At 45.1% G+C, this 25,853-nt stretch overlaps 1 protein-coding gene across 4 annotated transcripts in view; it reads left to right on the top strand.

The window, feature by feature from the left end:
• Window positions 1–25,853, top strand: part of LOC142572341 (E3 SUMO-protein ligase PIAS2-like) — a 152,428-nt gene that overhangs the window by 7,104 nt on the left and 119,471 nt on the right. The window contains exon 1 of one of the 4 annotated variants that reach the window (XM_075681376.1): window positions 16,638–16,764. The exons of 1 other annotated variant lie outside the window; for it this stretch is intronic. In XM_075681376.1, coding sequence (XP_075537491.1) covers window positions 16,723–16,764 — 42 coding nt within the window. In that variant the 5' untranslated portion in view covers window positions 16,638–16,722. Of the gene's footprint in view, window positions 1–16,637; window positions 16,765–24,852; window positions 24,876–25,853 lie in introns of those variants that run through there. 2 more of the 4 variants (XM_075681382.1, XM_075681379.1) reach the window with 2 other exon arrangements.

Below are 25,853 nucleotides of genomic sequence, written 5' to 3'. Positions count from 1 at the left end.
CGCTTGATGTAACGGCACCGTTTGTTGCTAGATGCAGTTAGGATGAACAAATTACTTGTTGACCACACATTTCTTCAAAAAGACTAGCACATTGTTCATTCCTTGTGGTTGATGAGCTTTCATATTTGTCAGAAATCTCAGTAGCCATGTTTTTATTCAGAATTCCTTTAAAGGGACAATAAAGAGGCACAGCAAGTTAGGCAGGATTCAGGTGATTAGTCTGGAATACTAAATATGTGAGGCTCACTGTGAGCAAGTGCTTAGCAAGCCATAAAACGTGTAAATACTGCACTCTGTTTCATAGCATTGCATGCATGTTGTGTATGACACAGGTTTTTAAATAGCAGCTACCATTACAGTAGCCTCAGCGCAAGTTAGCGTGGCCACGTGTGACCGCACTACTTGAGCATGAAATGTGTAGAGTGATACATTTTATGACAGAACTTCCGACGTAGCTTCCATAGCACTGCATGATAAATATGAAACGGTGTATAAAGGTCCACCTTGAAGTTACCGCACCAGCACACTGTGCTGTCATAAAGGTTGACACCGTCTGCTTAAGGTTGGTTAACTGTTCATTAAGGAACAAGAATTGCACTGTATTTCGAGGCAACAAGACACTAATTCTTGCAATATTTCATAACATTTTCAACATAGAAATGGCCAAGACATGCAAAAATCTTTAAAAATTGCCTAAATCACCCTGACACATCTTAGTTTATACAGCAATATTAAAAAGGGTGGAAAGTATGGCATTCGTTTGTTACCACTGGTAATCATCCAGATTCTGTCAACTTAATGCAGAAAAACATCCTGAATTATATTTTGTCGGTGTAGATTATTTAGTGTTGCTCTTTATTGCCCCTTTAAGGAACCTAGGTCCATTTAATGCCACTAACCTTGGCTACGTGACCTGTGTGAGCTTGTCATGCATTTGATTTAAATAAACCCTCTTATTGTTACAACCCATGCGGAAGGTATAGCCTCAGCCTCGGAAAAACTTTAGCAAAATTTTGTTTGCATATGCATTTATTTATTACAATGCAGCAACATTTACTTTTGGTCATCGAGATGAGATTGTGATATGAAGTAGCAATGCTAAAGACAAGAAATTGATTTACTTCAAGAATGGTTATACATAAGTATTGTGCTGAATAATAACCCAGGCCTCTGCGGATTATGAATACTGGAACTAAAGCTTCCTTACTTATGTACCAGTTGACTTGCTAGTAATCCTCTTGAGTAACTTCTGCATTATCAGGGGAACCAAACAGTTTTGATTTTAGAATAAGGTCTATACCGGTTTCATCATCATCATCAGCCTATTTTATGTCCACTGCAGGACAAAAGCCTCTCCCTGCGATCTCCAATTACGCCTGTACTGCGCCAATCGATTCAAACTAGCGCCCGCGAATTTCCTAATTTCATCACTCCATCTAGTCTTCTGCCGTCCTCGGTTACCTGACACAGATAACCTGTGTCATGCACAGGTTATCTAACCTGTGCATGACATAACCTGCCCAGCTCCATTTTTTTCCTCTTGATGTCGATTAGAATATTGTCTATACCCTTTGCCCTGTGATCCAAACCGCTCTCCTTCTGTCTCTAACGTTATGCGTAGCAATCTTCATTCTATCGCTCTTTGCGTGGTCCTTAACTTGGTCTCAAGCTTCTTTGCCTGTCTCCAAGTCTCTGCCCCATATGTCAGCACTGGTAAAATGCACTGATTGTACACCTCCCTTTTCAATGACAATGGTAAGCTTCCAGTCAAGAGTTGACAATGTCTGCCGTATGTGGTCTAACCCATTTCTGTTCTATGAATTTCCTTCTTATGATCAGGGTTTCCTGTGATTAGTTGACCTAGGTAAACATACTCCTTCACAGACTCTAGAGGCCGACTGATGATCCTGAACTCTTGTTCCTTTGCCCGGCTATTTATCATTAACTTAGTCTTCTGCATATTAATCTTCAACCCCACTCTTTCACTCTCTCTGTTAAGGTCCTCAGTCATTTCTTGTAACTCGTCTGTGTTGTTGCTGAATAGAACAATGTCATCAGCAAACCGAAGGTTGCCGAGATATTCGCCGTCAATCATTACTCCTAAGCCTTTCCAGTTTAATAGCTTGAATACTTCTTCCAAGCACGCAGTGAATAGCATTGGAGAGATTGTGTCTCCCTGTCTGACCCCTTTCTTTATAGATATCTTCCTACTTGTGTAGAATTAAGGTAGCTGTGGAGTCTCTGTAGATAATTTCCAAGGTATCTACGTAAGCAGACTGTACTCCTTGATTGCGTAGTGTCTCTGTCTGCTGGTATCTCTACTGGATCAAATGCCTTTTCGTAATCTATGAAAGCCACACAGAGAGGCTTATTGTGCTCTGTGGATTTCTCGATTACCTGATTAATGACATGGATGTGATCCATTGTAGAGTACCCTTCCTGAAGCCAGCCTGTTCCCTTGGTTGACTGAAGTCCAGTGTTGCCCTTATTCTATTAGAGATTATTTTGGTGAATATTTAAATAATACTGGGAGTAAGCTAATGGGCCTATAATTTTTAAATTCTTTAGAGTCTCCCTTTTTGTGGATTAGTATAATGTTTGCATTCTTCCAGTTTTCCGGAACCCTTGCACTTGATAGATACTCCATATTGTTGTGATTGGCCGTTCGCCCCGTGACACCCTTCGGTCACGGCTCGCACGATTATGGGGAACAGGCTGACGGCCCCATCAAAATGGTTCTCCGCACGGATGGATTATGACCAGTGCGGGAATACCTTGTTCAGGAAAGGTTTGAGCAATTAGCAATGATACAGCTGTCACCTGTCAGCAGCACAACCTAGCGTGCCCAAGCCGGAGACACAGTCAGTGCGATGATCCGGCCATCACCTGTCAGAATACGATCGGAGTCAGCTGAAAGAGCAACCTACCCCTGGATTGGTGGGACCGGATGTAATCAATCAATCGATCAAAAAGTGAGCTTTATATAAAGAAGTCAAGGAATGGTGTACAAAAATAGTTGGACCAATAGCCTATGTGGCTAGTAGCTGGTTCAATACACAAAAGTACATATACAGGTCAACCAAATATATATCTGCTCAATGAGTAAGAACATTATTTACATGAACAAGTACTTTTTTTTTAAGGAAGAGCTCTATTACGTTTGGCTAGACAAGAAGCGTTTACATACAAGGTCAAAATTTCTGGTTACTTTTATTTCCACAGGCACAGTGTTCCAAGTTATAGCGCCAAAGAACTCTAATAATCGTTCACCGTATACATAGCTTCAATAAGGAAGGTTTAAGTTAAAGTTAGTTGCTTGCCAGGTGTTCGCACGTCGGAAGTTAAATATGGTGTTGGGTAAGGGAAAGTTGGTGGTGAGTATTTTGTGAACTAAACAGGTGATCTTAGAATTTTTTAACGCCGTGAAAGAAAGAATACGAAGGTCAGTAAACTGAATGCTACTTGGGTGATGAACAGAGGAGCGTAAACTTTATTTTTAAATCAATACTATTTGAGTCCGGCGTCTTTTTAGTGGGTCTGGGCACCCGCCATGGACACGGTTCTGAGACCTTGTCTTGAAGCGGCTTCCATGAACAGAAGAAAATGTTATTATTCTTAGGGCGCGTTTTTCGGCCTCCTGACACTGGATTGGGAAGTGACTAAACAATGATCACACCAGACATAAAAAGAGCTACAGACTGCGGGTGGGATCAGCGACTACCACTTCATCATCAAGTTTTCTATATTACTTTGCATTTTCTTGTACATATGTAAATATATAAGTATTTGTCAAACATCCTGAATATCAGACCCAGCCCCACGTTCACTCACCCCTCAACAAGCAAAGAGGATCCCATGTCTTCGAACCCCAATCGCAACAGTATATAGAGCTGCCAGTTTTCCAAGCATTACGTCTCCTCCATCTTTGATTAAATCGACTGTTATTTCATCTTCTCCTGCCGCTCTTCCTCATTTCATGTCTTGAAAGGCCCTTCTGACCTCATTGCTAGTTATAGGAGGAGTTTCTGTATCCTGTTCATTACTATTTCTAATGGAGGTATCCTGACTCCTCTGTGTACTGTACAGGTCAGTATAGAATTATTCCGCTGCTTTTACTATACCTTCAAGATTGCTGATGATATTACCCTGCTCATCTTTCAGTGCGTACATCTTGGTTTGTCCTATGCCAATTTTCCTTCTCACCGATTTCAGGCTGCGTCCCATTTTTTACGGCTTCTTCAGTCTTTCTCATGTTAGAGTTTCGAATATTGTTTCTTTTCGCCTTGTTGATCAGCTTTGACAGTTCCGCAAATTCTATTTTATCTCTTGAGTGGACTTTTTCATTCTTTGTCGTTTCTTTATTAGGTCCTTTGTTACTTGGGAGAGCTTGCCTACGGTTGCCTTGGTGCCTTGCCTCCCACTTCCATTGCTGCCTCTGAAGCCATCCTAGTTACGGTTTCATTCATTACCTCTATGTCATCTTCATCTCTCTGCTCTAAGACTGCATATTTGCTTGCAAGTACCAGCCTGAATTTATCAGCTTTTACCCTTACTGCCTCTATGTTGACCTTTCTTCATGACCAATTTTCGTTTTTCTCTCTTCAAATTGATGTGAATCCTAGCCCTCACTAGCCTGTGATCACTGCCTTTTAACATATCTATCACTTCTACATCCTGCACTATGCTGGGATTGGCAGAAAGTATCAAATCAATTTCATTTCTTTTTTCACTGTTAAGGCTTTTCCAGGTCTACTTTCTGTTGCTACACTTCCTGAAAAAGGTGTTAATTATTCGAAGCTTATTCCTTTCTGCGAATTCTACCAGCATCTCTCCTCTAGCGTTCCTAGAATCGACGCCATAGTGGCCAATTGCTTGTTCACCAGCCTGCCTTTTCCCCACTCTTGCATTGAAGTCGCCCAATACTACAGTACTAAGTTTCCACTTTTCACTAATTCAATATCTTCATAAAACTGATCTACTTCCTCATCATCGTGACTGGATGTTGGTACTACCTTTAGTCTATACCTCTCAAATGATTATAATTCAAAAATTTGTTTAAATAAACGAAATGATGAGTGAATCAAAAACAAAATGTGTGTTGTATCGGACCCAAAATAAACATATAGCACCTGCAGATCGCGTTAATCTAGGACCCTACAGTATTGCATTAGAAAAATCCATTAAGACCCTTTGCGTTACCTTTTCCGAACACATGTCATGGAATGACCATGTTCGGCAATTATCTCAAAGCTCAGCAAAATGGGTGGTATTCTAAACCACAACCAGCACTTGCTACCATCTAAGAAAAAAAAAACGCTTCTGTAATAATGCGCTCTTTTACTCGCAGCTCTGTTACTGCACCCTAGTGTGGGCTAACACCACAGCAACTAACCTAAACCGAATTGCTTCAGAAAAGAGCTATTCGTGCCACAGAAAATGTGCCTTATGTGCAACACACAGCGCCACTCTTACAAAAACACGTGATAATGAAGGCTGAAAATATATACCTATACAGACTTTTGTGCAGTTACAAAAGTGCCGTCCAGTGAAGGCTTTTTACATTTCTAGAACGCGCTAACCTTATGGAACCTAACAATGCGTATCCTTTCCACTACAGATCGCGCGCACAACCCACGGAACAGAACAAATTCGGCACACATTACCCTCAACACTAAATTACATGGATCAAATACACATCGACATTTTAACCCTATCTCGTAAAACAATTTTTGAATTGTTCGTGTGATCGACTTGATCAGCATGAGGTCAACTTTTCTTTTACAACGTGCACACTTATGTGACTGTTGAAAAAATTTTCCTGCTGTATAATATTTCAAACGTTTCCTTGTACGAACTTGTAAAAGCATTGTTTATGTTGCTACCTTGCTCCTGCGATTCGTGTTTGTTTGCTTGCACGTTTGTTTATTTCAACGGAGTGACCAGAGCCTTGTGTCATGTATTCTGGTATCCCTTTTGTGCATGGCATTTGAGTTTCGGCAGTTTCTGTATTTCTTCTTCTACCCTTTTATTATTACAATGGCAAAGTGCAAGCCTTGTGCATTTTTATTCGATATGCTCAAATCAATGCTTATAATGAACTATTGCCACCGGAATATATTGTATGCTTGCTTAGGTTTTTACTATATTTTTCTACGATTTCTCTTCATTGTGCAAGCATATTTTTTTCTTCTCCACATTCTACCACTGTAGTGTATGGGTGGCTGGAGCTTTGTCAAGCTGCGAAAGTGCAGCTTTTTTCTCCAACCACGTTTCTTTCTTTTTTTTTGTGTACATAGCGCGAAAAATAAACTTCCTTGATTGATTGATTGATTGAAATCCTTAAATTTTTTTTCAGCCTGTTTTTGGTTGGCTAACAAGTTATTCATTCATTGGTGCACATTTTGTAATGATCCATTGCACTTTCCATTCTTTCCACCCTCCATAAATGGCTCAAGCCATCGGCACTGCTGCTATTTTTGCCAGGATTGGCTGTTCATTTCAGTAAGTGATAGGAAGAGAATGGAAAATTAAACATTACCAAATACTGTCACTTAAGACATTGAATACTGAGTAGTGTCTGCTCAGTAAACTCGTGTTCCTTAATGCACTCATATTAATGCACTCACGTAGCACATTGCACAGCCTCTCTTTTGGCTCTCCTCAAGGACTTCATATTGGTTTATTTGCTTGCATTAAAGCAAATGGCTTTCTTTGGCTCTTTCACCTGTTTTCATGTTGCAGCAGTCAGACTTTCTCCACCAATTCAAAGGGCATGTGCTTTTGCGCAACTGAGTCTATCGAGTTGTGTGGTGCGTTCATCGCAAATACTAACTGCCTCTTCGAGATGCACATGGTGGCGCATGAAAGCTTTGCGATATCTGATGGTTTAGGTGCTGTCGTCAGTGGTGGCACTATGTTGTGTTTCTCCGCTGCTTTGGCTGTCGATTGTGGGTCACATCCTTACCGAAGTTCGGCGCACATCTCTTGTTGAGATGTGCCGCTTCATTTTGCCGGCTCGTCGTGCACCAACTTCTAACAATGCGCGAGATCTGCACAATTTTAAAGTGGATGATCAAAGGGGTATCTGGCCTTTGTGGAGTAAACGAGTGGAGAAGAAAGCGAGGTGCACAGCTGCTGTTATGCCATCATCTTGTTAAGGGTGTGTTAATGTTCTCAACTTTTGAATAGCGAATCAAATAGTGTGCTTTTTGATTAGTTTTTCAAATTGAATAGTTGCTATTCATAAATATTTTTTTGTACACTGGGATATTTCTAAATGTCAATTGTGTTAAACATAAAATTGTAGCAAAAGTACGGTAAATTTTGACCCCCATGGTCATAATATAGACATAAAATAAGAGAACTTGCATGGGGGAGCAAGATGTGTCGCTTAGGTAGCCATACTTTAGGCTTTACAGTGATTATTTGCACTCTCTGAAGAGTCCCACATGCTAAGAAACGACTTGCTTGCTTCTAATAATTAATCTGTGCTTTCAATAAATGCTTTATAGCGAACTATGTAATGGCACAAACTTGCTAACCTTAAGAATACTAAGATGTGAACATTGCTTTATATTAATTGTGATAACTACATTCATTAGTTGAAAACTATTTGATATTCCATTCGCTTTGCTTCTGACACTTCATCTTCAATTCACTCTCAAAAATCGCTATTCACGCACCCCTAGTTGTCGTCGTAGCATTGTGATCAGGCTGTGCTCCGTTTCACCGTTGTCGCGTTGCGATAGTCTTCGTCAGCAAACCATCACATTGGCTGCTAAAACATGACGATTATTCATGCTGCAATCATCAAATACCATTATCATCAGCTGTACACTTTTGCTCTCGAACTATTGCTAGTATGTTTGATTTAGTTTCTGCAGTCTGCATATGGTTGTTTGTTTGCTTAGACATCATCACAGATGGTTTATGCAACAGTTTTTGTTGTACAGTTGGTTGAATGATTTATTCAATAGGTTTTATGCCCAAATAGCCATGCTTGAGCTGTGAGAGACTGCATTAGGTGGCTTTGGATTATGGCACCACCCAGCATTCGTCACTCAGAACCAAAAACATGACAGGCAGTTTTTTCATGTTAGAATGGGTGTTGCCACAGCCAAGAATCAAACCTGCAACTTAACTATTTCCTTGTCATGACGCCATGTCATATGGGTAGCTTGAGTTAAAGCTTTCCAACATGCAGCTGCACATTGACTTTGTGACTCTGCAAGGAATATTGAAGACTGTACCCACATTTTGACTAGATTTGTCAATATAAGGGTACATTAAGGGGTCTTGAGAAATACTTTAACAGGAGGTGTAGTTGAAATTGGCCTTAAGTCTCACTTTTTCAAAGTGAAGCAATCCAAAATGTTCTCTCTAACTGGGCTGCAGGATTTTGATTGACTTGAGAAGTAGTCGGGACTCAGCAAGTTACGTTGGTATTCTCTGATAGCAGCGGTGTTTTAACGCAAACTTAGTTAGCGCATGCGCTGGAGTGCATGTCTTAATTTTATTTTCCGGCAGTTTGAGTGCAGTTTTGTAGTTTTTTCTTGTTCTCGTTCAATTTAACATTTTAATAGCATATGTACAACATATTAGGACAAAATACTCCCTTTTGTGTGGAATTTTCACTCGCACAGGAACGTGCAGTCAGTTTCAGCAGGACCTTCTGCAAAGGCTTTTCTAGCTGTATGATCTTTCACTGCCTTCGAATTCTTTTCTCCGTAAAGGGCATAGTATATTAGTACTTACTATGGCAGGAGGAATTTTTCTGTAAAGAAGAATGAGAGCCTTCAACGGAACACTGACATATGTTTTGCAAGACGTAGAAACCCTGTCGCACATTTGTCGCAAGCAAAAGGGGACAGCACGTTTGATGGTTGCTAAATATGTATTTTAATTTGATGTTATATTGGTCTCGAAACGCTGCACCTGGCGTCATCGACACACTGTGATGTCACAACACAGAGCAAAGTTTGCTGGCATCCTATAGCAACAAGGCTAGGTATGATGGCATCGCTCCTTAAAAAAAAAAAAGAGAGAGAGAGAGAAAGAAAATGTGCGCATTTGTTCTCGCTGCTCTCGCGAGAACAAAGCGAGCCTGTCGTGTCATGAAGCTTCCACCCTCTAGGAACCGAAGCCAAAAGTGGTTCATAGAAACAAGTATCATAGTAAATTATTAAGGGCGTTCTCATGCTCGCTAGTATATTTTAGGGTGTTTACACCATCATCTAGTGCAAGAAAAGGGACAAGTTGAATATCTCGCACCAGTACTTCGTTAACACAAACGTCTTTCATTGTGTATTCAGGTCATAGGGCACATGTCGCCTAATTCAAATATGGTATGTAGAGACATCATCCAAGCAAGCAGCCAGTGAAAGTAGTGTTGCGATAGCACTTTTTTAATAGTGCTTATTGGTTTGGGAGCAGTTCTTTGCGCAAGATAAGCTTTCACGAAACCTTTCGTAATATTTTATCGATCAGTCCGTTATTTGGCCACCATCAGCTCGTAAAGAGAATGCTACGAATACAGCTTCCATCGCCATTTTTTTTATTATTACTTTATTTTTATTTTCCTTGTAACGTCGCCTCTGGCCCTGGAAATCGTTGAATGGGGAAATTTTAGGTTAGGAGACGCAAGAACGAGGGTCCACGGCACTGAGCATGCGCAGACCCTTATGAGTCTGCGCATGCGCAGTACCGTTGCCCCTAGTTCTTGCGTACGGAAGCCGCTTGCGTCCCCTAATCTAAAATTCGCTAGCGTTCTCAGCTACGTGTCCTGAATAGTATCCGTATTTTTTTTTTCTCAGCTCTCCTACGAAATGGAAAATTACTCTAAATCAGGATACCTCTACTTTTAATTTTTTTTTTCCTCTTGGAAACGCCGTTCTCGTATCTTATTGCCCATTGTCTTCGGGAAATGCGGAACTCGCGATATGTTATATACGATATATATATCTGGGGTTCTGCTATGCGTTCTTGGTTGGAAAAAAATCATTTAGAAAAAAAAAAAATAAAAGCACGCTGCAGGGTGCTTGCTCTCCCTCGCTGCAAGCTGCAGCTATTTCTGCCGCCAAGGTCACCTTTCTCTTCTCTCTCTCTCTCTCTCTCTCTCTCTCCTTTTTTCTTTCTTCGTTTTTTTTTCTTTTTTGACGCACTCGAGCACGACTGCGGCGATGCTGCCGCGCTTGTTTCCTGCACGCGCCCCTGCTGTCGCGTCCACGTCGACATGTTTAGTGGTTAGGCTTAGCTGAGGCGCCCGACGTTCGCACGTTGACCTTGCTAAAATATTTAACCGTTATCAGTCTTCTTTTGTAGCATAGTGTGATCACTGAGTAGTCGCCCTTCAAGATGAGCCAACGTGCAGTACTAAAAGTTTGCCGGTGTAGACTGCAGGGCAACGCGCTTGTTTAAATTTGCATTAAGGGTACTTTGATTAGTAAATTGTATTGTATTCCAAGGGCTGAAGACTCGACGTTACAAGTTTCAAACATTTACTGAACCACAAGGACCCAAATACGAGGAAATACTTTGAAATCCGTGACGTCATATTGACCTTACGATCGTGTGGTTTCGGCATGAAATAAAAAAAAAAGAACTTCGATATTTTTTTTTCGAGTAATGTTCTTTTTCTTCACCCAAAGAACAAATATGGTATTAAAAAAAACATGAATGCTTTGCCCGCCTATACCTCGATTTAGAGTTGCTCTTTATCAACGACTCCCGTTAGAATGAACTGAAAAAGGATCGTGAAAATCTGTTCGTCATATCAGAATTTCGTCTTAACTAGAAGTTTTAGCGTGTGGTCTGTTATCTAAATGATATTGGAACAGGAATATTTTTCTCGGCAACAGCTGCACCAAATTTGGTGAGGTTTGTTACATTCAAAAGAAAAAAAATCAAATCTAGTGTCTGTAGAAGTAGGTTTTCTATGTAGGCCGTCGATTTCTTTAAATATAAAAGTTAATGAAGCTTGCGAAGTTTCAAGAAACGAAACTATAGAGTTAACTCTGTAACTTAGCAATGACAAACAGTATCACAATTCTGTAAACTGCAGCTGTAATAGCGCATCTAAAGTGGGCGAAATTCATGTATCATACACCGCTCTGAAACATACCACTGATTGTAAACATGTAAACACTTTGTAAACGTTGACACTTTCACGTAAGTGGTTAATTCATAAATCATAGTTTGTCCGCTTTGGATGCTTTAACGAATGAAGTTTACGTAATTGCAATGTCTATTTTTGGTGCGGAGTTACGGATTTGTAAACTTCGTGCTTCTATTTTTTTTTTTTACTTGCCTATTTTCGGCAATTTCTAAAAGAAGTTCCAGGTCCTTAATCAAGGTTAGCTCTACGTCTCAAACGCAACAAGTCTACTTGAAGAAAATTGTGTCGTAAAACCACTTCTGCATACTACATGTATTTGAATAGGGAAGTTAGTGTTGGTCCCAAGCTGAAGTTTCTTCTTAAAGAAGTGATCCTCAAAATTCAAGATCCACCATACGCAACGCAGCAATAAACGAGACACCGTTAAACCTTAGAGGCAGATGAACAAAACAAAGTGTCTGGATATAGATTATTGTCTTTACGCGCTGTTGAACATATTAACCAAGTAAATTAATCGGCGGTTTGCAACATAGTGAGCGCCACCTGTCGGACAACAGACGAAACTGGAGCGCTCTGCGCGCGAGAGTATGTGGTCAAAAGTGAGTTTAGTTTCTCGGCTTCTGCTTGGCCTCTGCCGCGGCAGCGGCGTGTGCTCTTCATTGCGGCAAAACATAATTGAAGGCGCCGTCACTCTGTTTCCGTTCATGACATGGGCCACCGACTTCTCGAAGCGTACCATTCCATTGTTCGCCATGCTCTCACCGAGGCTTGGCACTGAAGGAAGAAGATAAATATATAATGTATTTGGAGGTTGCTCTGTGTTAACCGCGACATAATTGTCCAGGCGCTAAAACGCTCACGAAAATAAACGCCTCATGACTAGCTGCGTTTTAATCGCAAGCGCCGTTGTCTGCTGCTTCGACAACCGGGAGCTAAGGGCTACCGGCTGGAGCGATCGGCGGTTGCCGACAAAGTCAGCGGGCCGAGCGTGATGTTCCGCTGAGGCAAGTTTACCGTACTAACATGGCGCATCTGCAACAGAGTTTCACCGAGCCGTTTGTCTTCTTACGATGGGGTCCTATTTCGCGCACGGGAAATACGGGAAAGTCTCAAACGGCGCGCCGTTCTCTCGACTGCATGCACTAACTGCCACCGATGAAGACGGTGTAAGCCTTGCTCGCAGGCCATGGGTGTCGCCGGTTCCGAAGAAGCCTCTGCTAGCAATTGACCGCATATTTTTTTTGTGAATTCTTTAAAACGCGTGCATGCATAGTAAGAAGCTAAATGAAAATAAATTTGGATATCTGTACACCGTCGGCAGCAAAGAGCCGATCAGGCGAACTGCCTCGAACGATGGTCGTTGCGCGCTGCCCGCTTGCGAAACCAACTGCCCTCGGATGGTGTGTATCGATCAGTTCAGGGACATAATGCTGTGCAATGATTGTCATACGAGGCGCGCTTTCGTCATCACTTTATAATATTTTATAATAATATGTCAGCGACAGCTGAGTGACACCACTGCGCTTTCGCAAGCTCTGTCCGGCCTTGTTATCTTGGGTTTTCCACGTTTCCGGCAAAATGCGGCTGCGTTTAAGGGCGTCTCGAAGCCTGCGGGCCGAAATAACCTCTTGGCGCTGGCATATATGACAATTCAGTAGCCGCAAGTAGCGCGATGTTCTGCGCTGTAATGGAATCCGTGGCAGTCACTTATCCACGCTGCTTTCCTCGCCGGATGGCTTTTCTCGGACTGAAACCGAAATAAACTCTTGCTCCGTTTGCCAGTGAAGCGATGTGTACACCCATGCGCAACACAAGTAGGCGGCGCTTTCACGAAAATGCCGCGATCAAAACCACCAAAAAACGGCGTCTCAAGGCGCGCTATGGCTGCTTCTGTTCGTCTGCTTATCGTATCTACACACGTCGAGGGCGCTCGTGACAGCCGTGTTCGTGCATGCGCAACAGCATTTTTGCAAACAGCCAATTGTTGCTTGCCGGCCCTGTGCAAACCTGCGCGCTGTAACAGATAGCAACGTTTCGCCAAGCCGGCTCGCAAATACTTCGCGCCCTCAGGTTGCTGAAAAAAAGTACACCAAAGTATTCATGACATTATGAGCTGCACCATGTGTGAACACCGATGGATCGATCTTTTGGCTGTTGGGGCAGTGTCCTCACCGTAATAACCAGACAAACACAATTTGCTTTTCGTGGAGCTAGAGCCGCCTAAGTTCGGCTGAACCGAATTGGCGGTTCATATTAAGCGGCGCTTTTTTTTTTTTTTTTTTTGCCTGTGTCTATGCATGGGAAACCGAGGAAATGCTCGCGCACTGTTCATCATGTCCTACAATTCGGTTTAACCTGGTCCGCCTTAACGGGAGTCTATACCATGGTTCATCTGACAATGCCGCACGACATTTTCCGCCTAGCGGGCTTAAATTTTAAATGTGCTGTGATCTCCGCCCCCGTTTTACAAGACGCGTGGTTGTGTCTCAGACTTCTAATCATTGGCTGTGCCATCGCGCCCTGCATTTGGCTTCAGGAAGTTGTGCTTAGTAAGATTTATATATCCGATACTTAAATGTGCTGTGCAAATCTGCGCCGTACGTAGCAGCGAAATGAAAGCTTTCTTTTCGTTATGTGTTAAAAAAGAGAGAGGGAAGTGTGGGGTGGGGATGTGTACTAAAGGGACACTAAAGGTTACCAGAAAGACAAGTTAGTGATAAAGCAATGCTCTAGAACGTCTAAGGCATCAATATAATCGCGAACAGAGCTTTAGTAACCGAGAAATTGAGGTAAATGCATGACACGATTTGAGACCCCCTAGGCACTCCTCATCATAATTTGTCACTAGTACTCAACTACTCGTATTAAAAAGATCATTAGATTATAAGACGGAAGAAAATGTTACTTGTCTACTTCTATTCGATTCTAAGAAAAAATAACATTTTGACGTTACCCTTGAGTAGTATGGGTGATCGAAAGGTTTTGTTTTCGCTCGACTCAGCGCGCTCGACTTTGCGCCGCGCGCGCTTTGGAGTTTCAGTTGTTTCTTTATCGCGTCGTGCTGCGGTTGTCCTGCTGGCTTGCGAAACTTGCATTTGGAACAAGCAGTGAGAATGCCACGTCCATGTGATGTCGTGGGATGCGCGAACGGTCCGCGGAACTTGGCCAAGGTCAGTTGCAGTGGCGAATCCAATGTTACGTATCACTGTGTGCCAACGAGTGAACCTCTCCGTTCGAAGTGGTTAAGTGCCGTACCTCTGCCACAGCGCACTGGCAAAGAGCCGAAAAATCACGTAGTGTGCTCGCTGCACTTTCGTCCAGAGGATTACGAGTTCAACGCCGACTTACTGAAGTCGCATGAAGTGCCTTTCAAAGCAGGCCGTCGTCGTAGTAGTACGCAACGACGCCGGCAGCGCGAGCCCTCAACAGCAGGTCACGTTCACCAGTGCTTAAATCGATGAACTCGAGCCCAGCATCGCGAGCTAATGTGTCGTTATCAGGGTCATCCATTGCAACGAGCGTCGAAGTTGGTGTCATAAAATAAAGAACCAGCTTATCGTCGTGCGCTTTCCCTTCCGCTAGCCACCATAGTTCCGTTTTCGCGCTGCTTTCGGCTCTGTCTTGGCTCTTTCTGGCCGCGCGTTTGCGTTTTGTGCAGAAAATCCGTAGCGCCGTCTGCGGGATCCGTTTTACTCGCCGACGGCGCAACGTAACTATGAGACCATGACGTCAATGCTCCTCGATCGGAGGGCGGGTGATTTGAACTGTGCTAGAGGTACGCGGACGCTTCAGAACGCATTTTCTCTTAAAATAAGTCTCTTCGCACGAGACAAGCGTTTCGAGGTTTCTGGGATGGTATTTCAACAGTCCACGTTGACTTAATATTAACCTTTAGTGTCCCTTTAAGAGATGCAGGCAGGTTACTAGTTATGCGCGTTGCTGTCAGATTGCAAAGCGACAAGTGAAACCCGATTTCGCTGGTAGTTGGTCATTCGTAGACGCAACAGGGGCGCAATGCCATTTGTATTGTCAGTTTATGCCGTCCGCGGCTCCGTGCCTCTCGCTGACAACCTCAAGAATGGGTGCATGCTCCGCCCACAGTAACAACACTGCATTTGCCCTCCGCGCTCCGAAAGAGTTCCCGAGAGACGCCGACGTTGTAGGGAGTTTGCCATGACGTCACGAAAATGGGCGAACCTAGTTGGCTGGCACGCATCTAACACATTCTCTATCGAGTTGGCCAGCTACATTTTCCCCAGCATTCTCCAATTATGTGACGGTTGTTCAGTACATCTGCATTTTACCGCTGAGCACGATGCGATTCCCGGCCAGGTGGGCTTAGCTTCAAGAATCCCGGGTGTTAACCGGTACTTCGTATTGCGACGCCTCTCATATCCGAGACTCTGCTTTGCAACGTTATACTTTATTATTGCAATGTTGCTGTTTGAGATCGCGAAGTCATGTTCACTTTAGGTACGGATGCGCGATGGAAGTTTATATAGATAAATTAATAATCCGCAGTTGCCATGCAACATGACCACGGTTACCGGCTCACCCTGGCCACCGCAGTAGTCGTTTGGGCCGCTCGCTTTACGCTCACGCGAATGCGACTTTCAAACAGCCGATTCGTTGCCCAGGTAGACATTTTATTCCGCCCAGGCTGAGTTTGTCTACGTTTCCAAATGTTTGATTAATGGTAGAAAACTTCGACTTTTGATGTTCGCCTTAGTGCAACGTTGTTTGCGCGAAAGTGGAAACAAGAGGTCTCTCTTCCCTTGCAGGAACTCTCATATGCTCTCAGCTCATAACAACGAGGCCTTGATTGAACGCGCAGTTTTTGTAGGAATCGTCTTCTGTCGTTGCTACTTGCTTGTTAATAGCTACAGAGCAGCGCGAAAGACGGCGCACGTATATGGGACGCAGCACTGACTCGTTGCCCGCGAAATTTATTCACTATAACGCTGAACCCCTCACCGCCTTAAAAAGCCAAGCTTAGTGAGCTTTGCAGAGGCTGCGCTTTTTAAACAAATTGCACAGTGGAAGGCTCGTTCGCTTATTGACCACCAGCTCTCGGGATACAATAGTCGCTCATAAATCTCTCGCGCGTTGCATTGTCTAATTTCTAATATAATTAACGCTCGTGTTTTTAAGTTGAGTGATTAGTGAGCCGCCAAACGCGCAAACTCCGTTGTTCAGAAACCGTAAATTCTCTGCGAAATGCCTGTTCAAACATCCAGCAGATGTTTTACTCGTAAAATACAGGTGCCTTTATGACAACGGCAGTTGTTGGCTTTACAAAAGTTGATGGGTCTTAACGCGAGTCCCTGAGCTTGCTCCAAACTGAAGAAAACGTGGCCATGGCCTAGGCTGGAATTGAATCGTACACTCCTCTCCTTTTGCCGGAGAGAGTAAAAAAAAAAAAAGGAAAAAGAGAAAGCCCACTCTGCAGTTTGCGTTGTTCTAGGAGTCGTTAGCCCGGCGCGGTTCCTCGTAACGCGATTAAGCTGCGCTGGTTTGTCGGCCGTTACCGCGTGTGTCGACGTATTCCTGCCGCGTCTGCGGCGTCCTCACCCCTCCGTACCGCAAGTGACCTTTGTTTATAGTCCAACATGGTGAAGATGGAACACCCATGGTTCGAACATTGCTGGCGGGTGAGCTCCTATATTTTTTTTTTTCTTATTCCGTGTTTTCGTTGCGTATGGGCGAGCGCACGCTTTGTGCGCATGTACCGCTAAACATGGGTTCCGCCAATCGCGCCGAGAGCTTCGCGCCGTGCACAGCTACGTGCGCATTCAAAATCACCCGAGGGCATTTCGAGCTTCAGTAATCTCCGGTGTCGCACAGGCGTTTCCGGTCGCGATTGAGCCCGATCGGGATGGTATTTCTCGATCGCGATTAAATCCTCTTGCGCCAGCTTTTGAAGTGAGCCGATCGCGATCGAGTAATTGGATCCCCATCGGGGGATATGAATTTTCGGGGCGTCCACATCCAAAGTTTGCACTCTTGTGAATGCCATTATTTGCGAGTGATCAGTAGTGGTCGAACAAGAGATGTGTATGCGCTCAAAGCTTTTACAAGGGGACCTGTCTTCATCAGGGTATTAACTATTTTCGAGCGCAGCCGTTAGGCGCCCGTTGCTGCGGCGAGCGTCGGTCTCGGCTTAACCGAGCGAACGAACACAACAGCGAAGGATGAAAAAAAGCGAATGCGGAGCGCCAGATGAAAAAAAAAAAAAAAAAGACGCGAGCCGCGGACGGCGGACACCAATGAGAGCGGCGGCCCCTTCAGTGACGTGCGCGCGGGAAACTGGTCTCATGCGGACCCGCCCGAGCGCTCGAGCCTACTCGTATCTGGTCTCAGCCGGACCGTTCGTTTCGTACTATCATCTGCTGGCGTCAGCTGTCGCTTGTCCGGTTTGCGTGGTTTGGTCTATTTCGCGCTTGTTTCGATTTTCATGGTTTGCGATTGTTTTGTAATCTGATTGTATACACCACGCGAATTGTGTAGTAGTTTCTGGAAGCTAAGGGGCACCAGCGATTACACTGGAACCTCGGACAAGTCATGTATGAAAGCCGACGCGCTTGACCCGCAGATCTAATTTTCGACGATTGCCGACTCTGCTACATGTTTTTATCAAATTATTTGCCTCACTATGACGCGGAATGAAAACGTGCAGAGCTAAGCTCAAATTTCGCCTTAGGAAGTATTGTAATCGTCGGTGAATTTTTCCTAATACTGCTAAAAGCAATTGTTTCCACGGTTATAAGACAAGTTCTATTGTATAGGCGATGACCCCAGTATCGCTTCCATTTTTGCGATGTACTATTGCATTGCGTAGCACATTGCGAGGATGTTCAATCGACACCGCAGTTTTCCGGCACTTCACATGTCACTGGCTATGGAGGCCGAGACTGTGGGCGAGTGTCGTGGAGGGACACGCACGCATTGCGTTCCTGATTGCCTGACACTGGCTGTAGCTTTCATTCCAGCGCCAGGATATTGTGAATCTTAGCATACGATGAAACCTAAAGCTGAAATGGCGCACAAAAACTCGAAACTTGTTCCGAAATAATGCCCATGTTTCAACTAGCGGTCATTGCAAGGGCCTTTCCCTATCCGAGATAACTTGGTAACGAAAGAAAAGGTTTAGTGGAGACGAGAACTAATAAATGTTTCTATACGAAAGGGAAAAGGAACCACAACGAGCAAAGGAGTGTGAAACTCCGTTGCTCGGTCTGCAGAGTTTTTACTACTTCCTCTTTTTTCTTTTTTTTTCTAGGCGAGACATAGCTTGGGGGGGGGGGGTGCATTCGCGCTACGGGGCAAACTAGTCGAACGCGGCCACCTAGGAACGCGAAAAGCGCCGAGAGGCATTAGCATCGGGGAAAGGCATCGTTACAAAATTCCCTGGTTACACTAGGCTGGTTTTAGATAGCGAAACGAATTCAATTTCGAGCACCAATGCACGCTAGCAAGACGGTGTCCTGCAATCGGTATAGCCACCTTGCACCGGTGAAAATTTTTTTTTTCTTCACACAAGATAGCACAGCCTTAAGCGTTGTGCGTAACACATTTATTCAGGGTGACATGTTTCAAGTGCGCTCGGGTCCATTCGCCTTCCGCTGATGTTCTGGCTTTTTTGTTGCTGTGAGTTGCTTGCGAGTGCAGCTCTACCTCTCGTCGAGTATTCGATGGCGGTATCCATGCATGGAGTGTTGTTTGACGCCACTGAGGGAGCATCGGTGCGGCACCTTCAACATGTGACGTACTAAGAATTGTTGGTCGCTGCGGCTCGCATGCTGTTCTGAAGTTGGGGTTCCATGGGGGGTGCCGTTCCAGGTGCCACGAGAGAGGTCCATGGAGCGACGTCCGAGCGTTGAGAATACAAATTTCGTGTACAAATTTACACGATGATGGTTTACAAGAACTGATTCGTTATTCTCGGAGCGTACTGCCTACATACCAAAGCCTTCAACATGTCAAGGTCTTTTCATATCCCGAGCCATTTCGCAACACTCAGGCTCCCCTATTTGAACAGTTAATGATCTCCCTCTTTCGCTCGACGAGGGAATTCAATGTCCTTCTCGGCCAAATGCAACTATCGCACAGTCTGCAAAATCCCACCCATGGTGTCGCACCACCCCGCCGGACTCCGCCTCTGGTGTCCAACCTTCGACCCGCCCTCGATGCAATTAAGATGCAATTTCATGTGAAACTGAGGTCGACGCTGTTCCCACGAAGTCGTCAGCATAGGATCTTTGCAGCAATTGGTAGGCTGCACATGGCCGATGACCCCTTTACGGTTTGGGGTCCCAGAACTCGCCTCGTTCTGCAGCTCTGGGTTGTTGGAACAGACGACGACGCGACACATACTCGATTGTCAATTGACTTGACGCTGGTTTCGTCTTCAGCGCTTTGGCCTCGAAAAGGCGATGAAGCGTGAAGGGTATTTCGTAGCTGCACGCTTGCCGGTGCGCATCCTTTGTCCAGAAGGGCCGCTAGGCTTAACAATGCATACACAGCACTCGAAGCGCGTGATGACCAGAGCCACGCACAAGCTTTTGCCGCTGCCCGATTCTACGAATGTTGAGAGGTGCCGTAGCATCCTACCTGTGGTAAGGGCATGTGCGCATGCCCTGTTTGGTATCGCGTGTTTTCAGCGGCACCTTTGTGACTTGACCCCTTTACGGCGCACAACAAACGCCGTCAATCACCCCGTCGTGTCGGTTCCTTCGAACCGCCTGCAGTTGCGTTGCCGCGGTACGCTGGTGCTTAGGCTTGATTATTTGCGGGCGAAGTGTTACTTGGCAAGCTAAAAGGACGCGTCATGTGTCCGCCCAGCATAAGGCGTCGTTTGGTACAGTTTTATTTATTTTCGTTTGTTTGCAACGCGCCGAAAATTGTCCATTGCCGTGTACCTTTCGTTGCGTCGTTGACGCCATTGCGTGAGCGGAAATCGGCGCAGGAAATGCGCTGGCGTTTTTGAAGTACAGGCGCGCGTGTACCGCCTTGATGGTATTTCGCTATATTAAGAACGCAAAGAGCGAGTGGCCAGCGCTGTGACCTCATTTCTTCTAACAGTTGCGACCCATTTTCCTCGCAGCGTCCCACGTTGTGACCGCTTTCATCTTATCGACCCCCATACTACCCTTTCTTCCCTCCAATCTGCGACATGTCCCGCCACATCTTGTTGCTTCGAAATTCTCTTCCAACCTCCGTTGCTACCTTGCTGTCAGTGTCCGTTCCCATTGTTTACGCGTCTGATTGTCTCGACCCACCGCGGTAGCCCAGTGGCTATGCTATGGCTGCGCCGCTGAGTTGGAGGTCATGGGTTCGATCTCGCCTGCGGGGGCCTCATTTAAATGGGGTCGCGTGATATGCAAAAAAAAAAAAAGCTCGTGTATTTCTAGATTTACGTGCACGTTGAACTCCAGGTGGTAAAATTTTTTTCCTGGGTCCTCCCACTACGGCGTGCCTCATAATCACATCGTAGTTTTGGCGCGTAGAACACCAGAACTTAAATATCTACGCTGCAACGACTCAACGGCGCACTTGCTGCAAGGTTCGTCGGTACCCGTTTAGCATTCAGTACTCATTCATTATTAGTCTCGTGAGTCGCCATTGTGCAAAGTCGAACATGGGCTCACGATGACACTGACTCATTTCATGTTCCTGGAGCATCATCTCTCGTTGCACGTTACACTGATTCACGCGAACGTGATGGGCCAGAGACACAGGTGTGGTGCGCTGCACCAGCACTCGTGTGAACAGGGCTAATCACTCGTGTTAACTGGGAAGGCAGGACGTAAAACTTCGGCGCATAAAGGAGCCGATGTACTCACAGGAGCATTTCCGTACATTTCGTTATTATGAGGGGTAAGCTGGCTACCAGCCTGTATTAAGCGTATTATACTTTCCGGTGGCGGAATGCGGGGCGCTATATGCAGAGGACGCACAATGAAGATGCTGAAAGTGTCGGCCGTGAGAATTGTGCGTCTAAAGTGACTCTAGTGGCGGTAACGTGTTTCTTATACCGAAACGTCTTTGTGTTTCCTTAAAGAAGAAAAAAGAACAAACAGGCTGTCCAATCAGGCTCGTTCACTCTCCCTCTCGAAAGCTTTTCGGCGTAAGCGCTTAATAGAGTTACTGAAGTTTTATGCTTACGCCTTAAGGTAAACGTCTGCCTGGTGGAAGTGCCTGCTTTTTATAGCTCTTCCGCGACTGCGTTGCTAGGCGAAAGAGAAGTTTCTGGTGCTTCTCATTGGAGGTCCCACCTGACGCGTGCGCCGGGGAACGTTCGCGGGCCTCTTCCTCCCCGTCGCTTGATGGGGCTTTCCTCTGCAAAAATCGCCGGTTGCTGACCTTGAGCGCGGGAAATTTGGCTCGAGGCCAGCCCGAGGAGAGCGTGGCGCGCGACGGCGTTCGCCCGACTGGCCGAATGCGCGTCCGCTACTCTGCCGCTTGTTTTCTCGGCCTCTCTCAAAATTACTTTCATGGTGAAAATAGTGGTACAAGTGGCACAAGTTGCATTCTGCGGACAACTCGATGCTCGCGAAGTACTCTCTCTCTCTGGATGTGCCGAGTTTCCTTCTAAAATTACTAGTGGGAACTGGGTGGCTGCGATCGTCCGGCAACCGCGGGTACAGTACGTGGCCGATCCTCGTACGTGCACACGATGGTCTCATCTTCGCGCTTGTGGCTTCAGTCGTTCTCTCGGCTTTGTCTCCTGTGATTTCATCTGCGTTTGCTTGCGTAAATTTTGAAGCATTCCTATTTTTCTTAGCGCACGAGGCAATGCGACACGGGATACTTGCGTAATTATTGCGAATTGTGGCATTTATAACGCAATATTTTGTTAAAAAGAGATCTGTTTCAAAAGTCTGAAGTCGTTTGGCAAATCCATGTACTAAGCATCGTTCCCACACTTGACTGAACCGCCATGCCTGCAGCTCCCGCTAGCGCCAGAGCCCTAGCGATTCTTTTTTGTTGGAAACTGCGTAGGCCCGATGCGATCAGAGTTGGCTTGAATCTGCGAAACGGAAGACGGCCCATGACACGACACGGCATCCGACGTGCATGCGGCTCGTCGGAGTGGTTGATGCATGCCGGGACGGTTGGAACCGGTTTTGGCTTCTATTGGGAAACTTGTTGGCACGTGGTTGTTGGTAGAACCCTATATATCCGCACGTCGTATTGTATATCGCACGCGGCGGAATCGTATGCCACACGTCTTGGGCGTGGCGATAGTTCGCGGTGCGCGAGGCGTGCAGGCACGAACTCTCGAATAAATTACGGTTATTATCTAAATCTATCGGAAGTTTTCTATTAAATCGCAGGTTTCGCAAGTTGTAGCACCGATCGGCTAAGCTCCCCGCTGTGGATGGTCAAGTCGTATCTTCAAGTTCTATATTCAGAAACTTCGAATGCACTTGCGTATCGGCGGCATTCCTCGAGTGCGTGCCGCACACTCCCGAATCGTTCTGGGAGACCGCTCGCCTGTGGTTCTTCGCCCGAATCAAGATTCTCGGTGCGCTCCGGTTAAGCTGTGGCTCGCCGACACGTGTGCGTGTCGAGCGGGGCCTTCCTTCGCAAACGGCGCGGCGCGTGCACACGGTGGGGCTCGCGGACACGACGACGGCGCTACGGCGAAATTGTTCGCTGTAGCTGCAGCTGCTGCGGCGATGACTTGGTAGTGCGGCCGAATGTGCGGAGGTAATAGTAGTACGTAGGCTAGAGACAGAAGAATGGGCCACTAGAGAAGGCCGACTTTTTCTCCTTTCTAACAGGGGCACATCGACATTAATGCAGCTTTTGTGGCGTAACGTAGCCGACTTTCAAGAGCTATTACGAAAGTATAGAAGGTTACTGCTGCTACCTCGCGAACTATTTCTAGCGCATCGGAACCATCCACGTTCCCACTCCGCAGTCTCTCTCTCTCTCTCTCTCTCTCTCTCTCTCTCTCTCTCTTTTGTACTCGTTGGAAGCCTCCGTTTAATGCATACAAGTGTCGCCTGTTCGCAGCCCACGAGCCACCAAAATATATTTTCTTCCCCCCCCCCCCCTTTTTTTTTTTTCAATTGGCGTCTGCCGTGAGACGACATGGTATCTGACTGTCGTTTCGCAATCTGAGCCCCCGAAGGCGAGTGTGGCGATAAGGAACGCTGAGATAGCAGGTTTGCAGCGGTGATGATCTGGCAAGCGGTTTGGTGTCGCAACATCCGGCCTCGTGACGTGAACGATCTATGATTGCTGCGAAGCGGCGACGGAATGGAGATGATGATGCTTGTGGTGTCCTTGGCCGAAGGGTCGTCGTGCAGTAATGCACAGGATAGACTCGAGGTACAGCGAGTGTAGGCCCAGGTGTGCGTGAACTTCTTGGTGCTGTCTGCGTCAAAGGAAGAAAGAAATTGTGAACGCGGGGAATCGTTAACAGCAGTATATCGACTTTTTTTTTTTGCTTTATTTAATTCGGCCGTGCAGCTTCGCTAACGCTATGGCAGATATTCGTATGTCGCCCAAAACGGTTGTGCCGCGTCTCTCATAGCAGAGCCTGCATCGCCTGCTTTTGAATATTTCCAGCGCTATTGAAGGGGCGCTGAAGCAAAACATTAAATCAGTTTAGACATATAAAGCGTTCTTTAAACACTAAGTAGTTCATTTCTAAACAGTAAGTCGATTATTAAGAAAACATCAAAGTTTCGGTTTTTGAATTTCGCGGCAAGTTCCATCGCCGGTACGTCGTTGTGACGCCACTGATTCCAAGATATTTTTTTTCTCGTATTTATGCCGCGTTGGTTCAGCAAAACTTGCCGAAAATCGCCATTTTCTATTTTTGGCTCCGTTAGCACGCGATCTAGTATATCTTTATACGGCTAAATAATTAAGAGGAAGCTTTAGCTCGGACCCAACTCCGATACTGCCTATTCAACTGCATGTAAAACGTAGTAACGCTTTTCTGAGATAACCCCTGGAATAGATTTTAATGAAATTAGTTGCAGTTGAGAGAGAAAGTTAAGAAGTTAAGTTCTAGTGACTGTGGGAAGCGAGATATTAATTTAGGGTCTGAATATTTTTTACATGTATATTCAAAAATTCCTAAGTTTGAAAAAAAAGTATAGAAGCAGGAAGTTTAGAAATTTATAGCTCTGCACTAAGAATAGATATCGCATTACTGTAGACTGCATTTATTAGATCATCCAAAGCGAACAAATTTGATATGTCCAATTTATATCTTACGGGAATTCGTTACATACTTTACAAGGATTTTGCGAAAGCTCTGTTCACATATTACTCGGTTCTTTTTTTTTCTTTAGAGGCATGTGCGATATACCAATTTTGTCCGTTTTATATGTACTATTATATGCAATTTACAAAACCGTGATATTATCTTTTATTGCTGAGTTACAGAACTGTAAACATGATAGTTTCGTTTCCTGAGAATTTGCGATTTTTTTGCCGATCTTTTGTTAATAAATTGACATAAAAATTAGCCAACCAACAGTCACTAGATATTAATTTTTTTTTTCTTTTAAATGCAGCGAGCCTCATCGAGTTTGGTGCAGTGGTTGCCGAGAAAAAGGATTTCTCCTTTCCCGCGTATTTAGAAGGGAGCACCTGAGCTAAAGCTTCCTCTTAAGTAGGCCCTAGCAGACGCTGTCAAAATCCATGACGTCACAGCGAACTGGTGCGGTAACTTCGAGGAGGCGTCACCACCCATATTTTGTTATTGCGCGTTTTCTGGCTTACCAAGCGTCTTATCTGGGTAAGAGTGGTGCTTCTGATATTTTTTAAGAGTAATTTATTTATACAGAAGGAATCATTCTTTTTTTTCTTTAGCGTCCCTTTAAGAAGTGAAATGAAAAGGGACAACATCCCTCTCGCCATGTTCCCTTCGCTCCCTTCATTGAAAGCGCCGGAAAGTATCGATAAATGTTTCCGGGTGGCCATATTTCTGCATTAACAGCAGGCATCGCCGGTTGCATGCGGCTATAAACGCCCAGATTTTCTGTCGCAGTTTGCCAATACTACAATAAGCTGTTGTCAGGACAACGCTTGTAATGCTTATGATTATGTTATTGGCGTCGTCTCTTTCCGCTACGACATTGTTTTATCTCAGTTAAAACAGCCTAGCCTGGCTAGGCTGAACGCTAGGAGACGTTTCAATCGAAAGAGGAAGCGGCTCGCCGTGGTGGCTTAGTAGCTGTGGCGTTGCGCTGCTAAGCACGAAGTCGCGGGATCAAATCCCCACCGTGGCGGCCGCATTTAGATGGGGGGAATATCGTTCATTGAGCGCACGTTAAAAACCTCGGGTGGCCGAAAAAATTAATCCGGCGCCCCCCAGTATAGCGTGCTTCATAATCAGATCCTCGTTTTGGATATATAATATATAATATGACGTTTCATATTGGCCGGAACAGACTAGTGATGCATCCCAAACGTGCTGTTAGATTTAGAATTCGGGATCCAGGCGCCTTGGGTACCTAGGGAATTAGGGGTATACCTGTGAACATGCGCAGAACCCAAAGCAATTTTTAGGTTTGCGTCGACCGAAGACCCATAAAACGAGAAAAACGAAATTCGTTCGCAGAAATCGCCCACGATGTTTTTGTAGTGTTTTCGTGTTTTGTGACGCAATGACCTGGTATGACCGATGTTCGATTATCTTAGTGAGCGAATAACCGGACCTGCCGTAGAGAAGTTAGGCGAATAACAGGGCTTGCCGTCGACGAAGCGTTCACCA

This window comes from Dermacentor variabilis, chromosome 2, assembly GCF_050947875.1.
Source record: "Dermacentor variabilis isolate Ectoservices chromosome 2, ASM5094787v1, whole genome shotgun sequence".
NCBI lineage: Eukaryota > Metazoa > Arthropoda > Arachnida > Ixodida > Ixodidae > Dermacentor > Dermacentor variabilis.
The sequence above is the reverse complement of the archived record's forward strand: the minus strand, read 5'-3'. Positions and strand labels throughout refer to the sequence as shown.